General features: G+C 37.4%; 2 protein-coding genes across 3 annotated transcripts; one reads left to right on the top strand and one right to left on the bottom strand.

The window, feature by feature from the left end:
- The first annotated feature begins 454 nt into the window (after positions 1-454).
- Positions 455-7,475, top strand: fgl2b (fibrinogen-like 2b). 2 transcript variants are annotated; one of them, XM_067435999.1, is made up of 3 exons: positions 455-569; positions 2,281-5,406; positions 6,450-7,475. In XM_067435999.1, exons 2-3 carry the CDS (start codon positions 2,349-2,351, stop codon positions 7,151-7,153), a joined length of 3,762 nt encoding a protein of 1,253 aa, XP_067292100.1. In that variant the 5' UTR covers positions 455-569; positions 2,281-2,348; the 3' UTR covers positions 7,154-7,475. The 2 variants fall into 2 exon arrangements, with proteins under 2 accessions (XP_067292100.1, XP_067292099.1); XM_067435998.1 differs by lacking the exon at positions 455-569 and having other exon boundaries at positions 2,192-5,406.
- A 369-nt stretch (positions 7,476-7,844) lies between these two features.
- On the bottom strand, positions 7,845-9,726 carry tmem60 (transmembrane protein 60). Its single transcript, XM_067436372.1, has 2 exons — positions 9,585-9,726; positions 7,845-8,895 (listed from the first exon to the last, which is right to left on the bottom strand). Exon 2 carries the CDS (start codon positions 8,856-8,858, stop codon positions 8,454-8,456), a length of 405 nt encoding a protein of 134 aa, XP_067292473.1. The 5' UTR covers positions 8,859-8,895; positions 9,585-9,726; the 3' UTR covers positions 7,845-8,453.
- Between the last annotated feature and the right edge of the window lie 947 nt (positions 9,727-10,673).

The raw sequence follows: 10,673 nt of genomic DNA, 5'->3' as shown, positions 1-10,673 counted from the left end.
TGCACTAATTTACAATAAAACTCTTTAATTTGATTCAAGATATTCATCACTAAGAAACAAAAGCCTGAAGTCAAGACGTCGCATTGCATGCAACAATGAGAGGAATCCTTACAAGCATTAGCCAACAGTTTAATGAAGTCAAGGCTTTTGTAATTCAAACAATTGGTCTTGACGTTATCTGTTGTTGATGCACTGTAACCATCAACTCCAGATGTCCCTTCTCCAGTTTGAAAATCTGGATAAAAGCGGCCAAATCACATCCAATCCAATTGGGTTTCCCACAGAATTTGCCTCATTAGCGTTATATAACTGTTAGAAAAGAGTCTGAGTGCACTAGCCTGTTGTTTTTTATATCACAATTACATAACCACTACTACATCATGCAAATGTGTCAGAGTAGCAGTCATTAATGTGGTACTCAAACCCAACCGGCAGGTCACGTTTGTGTGAGATGGTTTATGGAAAAATCTCAATGTTTACACAGACGCCGGTGGGCTGAACCATCCCAGAAGGACTTCAAACTGTGACATCATAAGGGCACCAAACAATAACAGTCCTGCCTATAAATGGTAAGGCTTTTCTGATTAGTGGTAATAAAACTGGGAGTTGGCTCGTAATACATCCACAACTGAGCACTATAAAAAATAAAAAAAATCTTTAAAGATGATCAATTCTGATTGAACACAAGTTGACATTGTAAACATTGGTATGGGATTTTTATTTTTTTATTTTGAAAGTAGACTTTGGCTCAACTTTGACTTCACTCTTGCCTAACTTCTAGGCTACTATGGCTCCATTGTTTATATGGTTGTTACAACATTTCTCCTAATGAAATTTTTTGTTTGATGTGGGGTCACTACATCTCTTTAACATCAACATTTGGATAACAAAGGATGCATGTCAATACATGTGCTCTCTCAGATGGGTTTTTCGTAATTTAACTGAACTAAATTGGAAATGTCCATTGTCTGAATGTGGGCATTACCAAACACTGCTTTGTAGGCAACTTATGTCGAGTTCACATTACCTGATGTTTGCCCAATTTGAATGGGGAACGAGACCAATATCTTAGAACATATTTGTCGAAATTACATTCAAATAACATGTTAAATAAGGAAGGAATAATGTCTGACAAAGATATCATACATTACTACATAAATACCATAAGATTTTCATGCAGGACTAGACCTTTCAGAGGATGCCTGAAGAACGGTCATTTTTGTTTCATAATTGTTAGAGGTTTTGTAAGAAAAGTACAGGCTTTCTCAATTCAGACTGGTTTAAATGAAAGAATGAAAGAAACAAAAACATACCTAGAAAAATAGTCCCATCGGAGTAGGCCTTTAGTCACTCTACAATGCAGCTCTGAATCTTCTGTGGCTTTGGAGCACATGTCTGTGTGTGTGGGGCATACTTTATTTGCAGGATGTTGAGAAGCTGCTGCCATCATAATTCTCACACATATGCATATCTGCACATGTGAGAAAGGAAATGACACATGCAGAGAATGCATTATGTTCTAGATTAAAGACTGATCATAATTGTGATGGTTCAAATTAAATGTGAGGGTCAGCCAACACAAATTACTTTGACAAATCACATTCTGCTGCTCAGTTCTGATGCATTTAAAAAGCTTAAAATAATCTCAATCCCTTGAGAAGTCAAAATTTTAAGAGATATTAGGTATTATGCAGTGTTAAATGTATACTGCTTTGTTTTTAGACATTTTAAGCAACAACAAAAAAAAAAAGATTAAAACTTTTTGCATTAAATAAATGTCTTCAAAGACACCATTATATATACATAAAAGTGAGCTTTTCGGGATTTTATATTATATATATATATATATATATATATATATATATATATATATATATATATATATATATATATATATATATCCCAATATAATTAATCTCAGAAAAAATCTGAAGCTTTTATTTGTTTGTGAAGAGTAATTTCAATAATCATGACCTTTTTAATGAGCAACAAAGACAGTATTGAGATAAATATTATTGATAAATTGAGTATATTCTATCCGTTCTGCAAAGAGGCTGTTACTTTGTGACTCTCTTTGTTGAGTGTTCACAGAGCATCGCCCCTCTCTGAGCTTTCAGACTTCTATAAAGGGAGGTGGTCCTCCAGTCCCTCCCGTTTCTTCTCTCTCACACTCCTCGACAGATTGATCAGACCTGCTTACCATACAGGATACAATGTGGCTCGCTGGGTTTTACATATGGGGAAGCCTGTTAGCATTTTCTATGTGTGACATCTGTCCAGATACCTCAGAGGACGCTGCTTCATGGGTAAAGCTGAAGCCCCTGGGGCACTGCGGGGACGAGGAGAACATGTGCCCTTATCGACTCACCTTCCCTCCTCTCTCCATCCAGCTTCCCAGGTCTTTTAGGGAGCTGGAAACAATGGCCAAAGAGCTGCAGAACCTAAAGGAAATGGTGAACCACCTGAGGAGGGACTGCCAAGAATGCAAGGACAGGCATAGCATTGAAAGGGGTGAATGGAAGGACCACAGCGAAGAAGAGGAAAAAAGAAAAAGTCTAAGGCATAACATCAGCATCAAGGAGACACATAGTGATATAAATAATAGTGAAGAACAAGTTGTCCGGATCTTCACTTCAACCCTACCGCAAAGAGACACATCAGAAGGTGAAGGAACCGTCAAGAGTGCCGTGAAGAGGCTCAATCATTCCATTCTGGAAAGTCAGAGATCAAACATTGATCAGAGGATTGATCTAAACCCAAGCACCACAGATCAGATGTCTGAGATAAGCAGGGAAGTAAAAACATTTAACCCTTCATTTGATGAGACACCAGAGGACATATCTGAGGTCAAACTGGTGGTTTCGCCTACACCTGAGGAAACGGAACTCGAGTCTAAGCGAAGGGATTTAGTAGAACCGTCCCTTCCTAGAAAAAAGGACGATGTACAATTCACAACCCATGGGAAACCGCAGCCAAACAATCTAAGGGATGGACATGTAAATAACATCAGTAGCATCCTGACGGCGAGAAGAAGAGTGCAGAGTGTGCCTGATGCAAACAGGTTAAGCAGCATTTCAAAGGATGCTAACAGTAAGACAATGGATTTAAGCACATCAACTGGGAACAGAAGGGTTGTAAAGTTTCCTGGATTAGGTGGACCATTGAGGCCAAAGGGATCCTACATAAACAGTAGAGTTGTCAATGAAGACAGACTGAAAAACCCTGCTTTGGTGAGGCAGACTAATCCACAAGCTGGGGACATCACAGTCAAGACTGAGCCAGAAGAGGCGGGATTTTCCCCAGCGAGAAGTGGCATTATGAGGGTAAAGGAAACAAGTTCTCACATAGCAAACACAAAACCTGGGGTAATCAGTGGACCGATCCCATCAACAGACCAAACCAAACAAGACATCAGTAGTGTTTCTAGTCCCACAACCGATGATGGACATGGCCTGAAAAATGCAGGCCAAGTCACTATACTTAGGGAGGACAATTTGAGAAATTTAAACAAGACTGAGATTACAAGACTTCCAACAAAGCAGAGTAAAGAAAACCAAGGAGATGTAAGTCACATAGCCACAAATAAGTCAATCTCCAGCATTATGAATCAAGCTGAACAGCCAAACATATTTAAAGAGGAAAAGAAGCATGTGGGACTGATTGAAAGTCTGGTAGTTATTAGTAGAGATGCAGAGATTAGCTCCAAAATGGATAAAGAAGACTTGCCTTTCCGAGGCAGACAGGTGGAAAATGGAAAATATCTAAACCCATACACAGAAACTAATAATGGACAAATTGATTCCACAATTTTGGATAAAGCTGACAGCACTTTTAATGAAAAGACAGTTAACCCAATGTCACCAGATCTTAAAGATAAGATACAGCCAGGAACATTCACTGAAGGGCCAAAGAAGGAAATTGGTATTAACTCACTGAGTATAGGGGCTGTGAAGAAGGACATCCCGAGGCACAGCAAAGCCATCTTGTTGGAAAAAGATCAAGTGAAGCCTGACCTTGAGCCAACTGTAAAGAGCAAACTGATAGATAGTACAGCGAGGTTGACCAGTACGGTTCAATCGCCTGTGGTAGGCCAGGGGACAAGGATTATTTCAATAACTCCATTTAAAGCTAACGTTGAAGAGGAACTTTCAAAGTATAAAAAGAACATCAGCAAGATACCCGAAGTAAGTCAAGACAACATACGACAACACAAGACAAACCTCTTAAGAAACTCAGAAATACATCCAACAACTGTGATTCCACCTAGAGGCCCAAAACTAAGACGACCTAATATTATAAACAAAATGTCAGCAAACAGGACTGCTGGAGTACCTTTGAAGCAGTCCATCCCAGTCAGAAACAGCAATATGGGCAGGAAAAATGGCACTGGAATTATAAAACAAACTTATATAAGGAAGAAACCAATCTCTCAAACTGAGATAAACATAAATAGAGGTCTCAAGACAAAGGTAAGCAAAGTGACTCAATTCTTCAGTCCCACTGGTGCAACAACTACTGTAGAACAAGAACAAAAAGAAGAAATCAAACACATCCCACAGGTGACAAGATCAAACCTATTGGATAATCAATGGTTAAATAACAACAGTACAGTGTCTCAAAATGCAGGTGATATACAAGACTTGGAAAATGTTCAAGAAGAAATGTACCGAATTGGAGACAACAGTGAGACTGTGTTGATATCAGACATTGGGAACCACGCAGAGGACTCTAAAACACAAAGTGGAGCATCAAATTCACCTATTGGTGGGAAAGAAAGCAAGACAATTAACTTGGGAACTGCTGATACTAGCAGTCGACCCCCATTTAAAGTGGACAAGACCCGCAGTGGGAAGAAAAGGCCAACTGCATCCACCTTAAAGAAAGAGTCATCTCACAATCCAGGAACAACTCAATTCACAACCTCAGCACTCTCTTTTACGGACACAGACCATGAAAATGGTACAAAAAACATTCGTACAATTACAAACACACATGTTGAAATGGCTAAAAATGTCAGTCAGGATACACCCATAAGCTTTGAAAATATCGGCACAACAAGAGAATTGGAACTTATTCAAATGAATAAAGACAGAGTGGAAGGAAACCCCGGGGAGATATTATCCAACCCAAACAGTGCAGACACAGCCCAAGGTTATAGTGAAGGGAGCTACACAATTCCAGTTGTTTTGGAAACGCTTAGAAATGTTGAAGAAATTAAGGGCTCAAAGCTTTTCTCACTCAGCCCTGAGGACACAGCTGAGGGATTTAAATCACATGCAGTCAGTGATGAGGTAACACAAAGAGAGAAAGTTGAGAACAAGATCAACAGCACCTGTCTAAGTGATTGTAAGACTACGTCAATCCAACATTTGACAACCCAACCCAATCCATTGGACTCTGGAAGAGGTAAGGAATTAAACCCAACCCATTCACACTACAAAAACACTCCAGAGTGTTTAGAGTATAGCAGTAGTGCATGTTTATTTGACACAAAACTTACGGTAAAGTGGAATAAGTCACTGTGACACTTCATATAGATTACACTCAAGGTTTCAGGAGAGTGCAGGACACATCTCCAAAAACAACTACAGGTACAAGCAACCCAGATAATCATTTTCTGGGAATTATATAATATGAAAGTGTCCTCTAACACATGCACTTTATCTAGACAGTATGATAGGATTCCAAAATTCTCCATGGCAGAGATAAGAGTTTTATGGATCTTCATCTGAGTAGCAGATGTTGTGGTTTTTGTGAAGAGGACCAGCTGTAGGCATCTTTTGTCTGATGTATCAGGATGTGGTGTCTTTGTTGAGCTTGAGGAAAGGCTTAAAGTAAAAGACTTTTCAGCAATGCATAATTCATGCACGTAGACTCATGCATTAGTTCAGTACCATCCTGTGCATACATTTACAAAATTTGGCTTTGTTGCTCTTCTTGAAACCATGAATAAATAAATCCAGGTGATACACATTTTTACGCATAAAACAGTTGCGTATCTCTTAAATGAAACATTAAGTGTCTCACATTAAAACAATCGCGATTGTAAAAGCGCTATATAAATAAAGTTGATTGATTGATTGAAGTGTCTGCAGAGCGCAGCTTTGTTGTTGGGGTCTAACAAAAAAGACAGAGAAAACTATTTCAGTGTATCTTTCTGCTCTGTTTCGTTTAAAAATCTGTTCCAGATTTTTCAGCTTGAATGTTTATTTTTTCAATTTCAATCCAGCTGAATGCATTTCCATTGTGCTTTACACAATACATATGTTTTCAAAGCAGCTTTACAAATAAAAATGCCTAACAGGCATCTCTAGTCCTCTAGATGACTATGGCAAGGAATATGTTTAAGTAAATTTAAGCAAGCAGATTTAGGTTGTTTACACATTGTAATAGCATTTTATTATTAACAGAGGGTGAGGTAACCTATAATAATTTGTATCGCCTTACAGAAAAAGGGCCTGCACAAGACTGCGCTGATTATATTACGAAATCACGAAGGAATGGTGTATACAGAGCAACGCCGCGGCTGAAAAACAACACGTTCCCTGTTTTCTGTGACATGGAGTCCTCTGGTGGAGGCTGGACACTGATTCAGCATCGCTTCGACGGCAGCACAAGTTTCAACCGCACCTGGGACGAGTACAAGACTGGATTTGGTAAACTAATAGGGGAGTTTTGGCTTGGCAATGACAAGATTCACCTGCTGACAAAGGCAAAAAACATGTCATTGCGAATAGAAATCGAAGACTTTGATGGTGTCAGAGAATATGCCCATTATGACCACTTCTATGTGGCCAATGAAAGCCAACAATACCGCCTGTCCATCGGTGACTACTCCGGTACAGCCGGTAATGCCATGCAGTTTAGTAAGAAATACAATCATGACCAGAAGCTTTTCACCACACCGGACAGAGACAATGACCAGTATCCCTCTGGAAACTGCGGGGCCTATTACAGCTCAGGCTGGTGGTTCGATGCATGCATGTCTGCAAATTTAAATGGGAAATATTATCACTCAAAATACAAAGGGGTACGTAATGGGATATTTTGGGGTACGTGGCACAATATTACAATGGAATATTACCCAACCAATGACAGACAAGCTTTTAAGACTGTTAGAATGATGATAAGACCTAAAAACTATGCAAACTAATATTTACCAACCAATCCTAAAACCTACCAATTAAATTAAATTAAGCTATCTTTTGAATTTTTTATGATAGAAGAGCTAGAAGTAAATTACTACTCATGATACTGATGTATTCATAGTAAATTGTAATGTCAGAACTTGAATAAACATTGACAATGTCTCTGTATCTATGTTGTTTTTTGAACTGTACACATATGCATGAGCATTCACAACCAAGATCTTGTGTTGCTTTAAAAATACTGTACTGCATAAAACCATATTTACAGATTCAGCTGTTATTTTGTATATAGTATTTTTTGGGCCAACCCATGACTGTTTACATGGATATATGCACAATTTATTAATCAGTTTGAAAAGAAAATGTAAATCTTTGAATTTTACCAGCTTAAAAGCATTTCTAAATGTTTATAGTACCAAGTGTTATTACCATAGGAATTGTTTAATTGTAACCACAAAAAAGAAGGATCATAATTACTTAAAATGAACTTAATAAATTACAAATATATCAACAATAAAGCAAGTAATAATTTTAAATCCCATTTTTTCTATCTCAAGAATAATTATAATTGTTTCTGATGAATTTTAACACCTATGCATGATCTTGTAAACCTCTGTAAATATAACCATGCACTTATGGACTGAACATAGTTGTCGTAAAGAAAATATTTTTTTTTTTTTTTTTTTAAATGAATTACAAGGATGTTGTTATTACTTTTTATTATTCCCACACTCTGTACAAGAGAAAATTAAATTCCGTAAACATGTATTATGCAAGTTCTGCAATGCAAAACATAAGTGTATGATAAAGACAAATGTATAAATTATACACCATTAGAACATATGTTTTTTCCATTTGCAAACCATATTGTGGTACAGTACTGGTTGAAAAAACAGTGTGTATGCAGCACATAAACAGTTTTGTTTTCTTCTTTTTTTTCTTTTTTTCCCAAATGTCCATTATGGCATGCTGCTAATGATCTCAGTGTTTCACTAAAATGCAATAAATATTCTGAGCAGCATTCACAATCAGTCATTTCTGTCACCTGAGTGAAAACTCACCGAGCCAAAATACGTAAACCTCTCTGCATCATTGTGAACGCGAAACACAGGCTATTCAGCTTCACCCTTGAGCCTGAAAGAAACAAGCAATTCCTGATAAAGAGCTTTAAATAGCTGTACATTCTTATTGTCCGTTATATATATTCTCTTCCTTATGAATAACATCTACTTTCAAGATGATTTTACTCCTGAAGAATACAGTAAAGACTTCTCTGCTGGCTTTCAAAGAGTACCATTCATATGTTCAGTCTCTTCTGAAGTGGAAAACATTGTATCCCAGCTCCATCATGGCCCCGATAAGCAGAGCCCAAAGAGGGATGCAAACCAAGCTCACCAAGATGTCCATAAAATGATCTAATTTGGCACAGAGAGTCAGACAAAACGCCAGTTTAAGCAGCATGGCCACGAGGTACCACACACGCTTCTTGGAGTTCTCCGTCCCGTTGCGAGGGTCGAACCCCGGCTTGCAGCGGCCTGCCATTTTGACAACGAGCATGAGGAGGAGAATAAGATCAAAGATCCAGACAGGAAGGAAGATGATGAACCAGCTCCAGTTGATCTTCTCGTCCAACTTGAGGACCAGCATAATGAGAAAGACAAGTGTGAAGATCCATGTCAGGAGGACTCTTTGAGCAAGGGACATGTTCATTTGAAACGCTGGCCTAAAGGCACAGCAATAGGCTGATCTGGAGGAGAAAAAAATAGTTCAATTTACATGTCAAACAGTTAATTTCATCTTGTGGAGTTGCATCTTTTGAGATCAAGTTGCTAAAGGGGAGATAAAATAATGACGTTAATGAATATAATTATTCATTTATATATTATTAAATATTTAAAAAAAATATGCAATTTTTCTTTTCAATCTTCAATAGATTTAACACTCATAATATAACTATAATACAACGTTGATAATTATAAATAAAACGTACTTATTATTATAAAATGTATCACCATAATTTGCATTATATTTATTTATTAGGGATTTTCAGTCATATGAGGTTATATGCATATTTATAAAAAGGCTATGAGTAGGTTTAATATTAGTTTAACAAACAAAATCATTCATTATCATAAATACTACAATGGCCAGTGGTCAACTATTTATTCAAATGTAACGTTAAACTGTTTTAGTGTCTAACGTTACCCACCAGACTGACACGAAAGAAACACGGATGTGCTGTCTCTCAAATAAACGAACATTTGTTTTATTTCATTTATATTTTATCTTAACTGTCCCATACTGACACATCCTCAAAATAAAGGATCTGTTCATTACTAGCACAAAACTAGCATAGACAGACCGGACTGTTTGTTTTCATTGTATAAGGGGTTAAACCCACGAAAAGAAAAAACGCACTGGAAAAAAAAATCTTACCAGCAACGAAGACAACCCGGCTAGCCTTTTGGCCAGAAAGATTATTAAAACTAATATCCCTTTATCCACTGTATGATGAACACTGCTACAGATCAGACGTTTTCAAAACAACTTCTCTTCAAGGACTAAGTTGAAGTGTGCGCAGCGCCTCTTACCGGACTGGAGGACATGCATCACACCGGCCAAGAAGGATAGATCACCCGATAAATGAAAATTGTGTCATCATTTATTCAACCTTAATATTTTGACAAATATGGGTAACTAAACAGTTGACGGGCTCTACTGACATCCAAAGTATGGATACAAAATACTATGGATGTCGAAGGGGACCATCAACTGTTTGGTTAGCGACATTCTTCAAAATCTTTGTGTTCAGAAGAAGAAATAACTTCATAGAGGTTTGTAATGATTAAAGAATTTTCATGTAGCTGTATACTTAGCCTACATATTGTGCCTACCAAACAGTCCACAATTTGTTAGGCACATATTTCTATTTAAAGCAGTAGTTGACTTTAAAATTAAAATAGGCTATATTTTACTTTTAAATATGGATATTTTGGCCTTTATTAACCCCCTGGAGCCGTGTGGAGTATGTTTATTATGGATGGATGCACTTTTTTGAGCTTTAAACTCACTGCCATCATAAAGCTTGGAGGAGTCAGGATATTTAATTGTGTTAATCTGAAAGACGAAAGTCATATACAATGGCAAGTAAATCATGGGGTAATTTTCATTTTAAAGTGAATACTCCTTTAAATGCATTTTTTTTTCTTTAAAGAATTGTTCCAAAATCTTGAGCACCCTAAGCTGTTATGTCCAGCAGGATTCTTCTTGTTGGGCATGGTCTACCAGCTTTTTTCTTTTAATTAAATGTAAAAGAAAACACATCACTGAGCAGGAAAATGATTTAAAACAATAATTGTAAGATTGTTACTAAAAAACACCCTTGATGTCTTTATTCAGCCTCAAGATGGCACTGCTTCACTATTTTAAGTTGTTAAACAGGTCCTGCTGTAGCAAACTGCTCCTGAGGCTCTAGTCTAAAGATGAATCTGCCCTTGAAAGAATGTACATGAACCATTATCTCAA

This window comes from Pseudorasbora parva, chromosome 25, assembly GCF_024679245.1.
Source record: "Pseudorasbora parva isolate DD20220531a chromosome 25, ASM2467924v1, whole genome shotgun sequence".
In the NCBI taxonomy this organism is placed as follows: Eukaryota; Metazoa; Chordata; class Actinopteri; order Cypriniformes; family Gobionidae; genus Pseudorasbora; species Pseudorasbora parva.
This window is presented reverse-complemented; position numbering and strand designations above follow the sequence as displayed.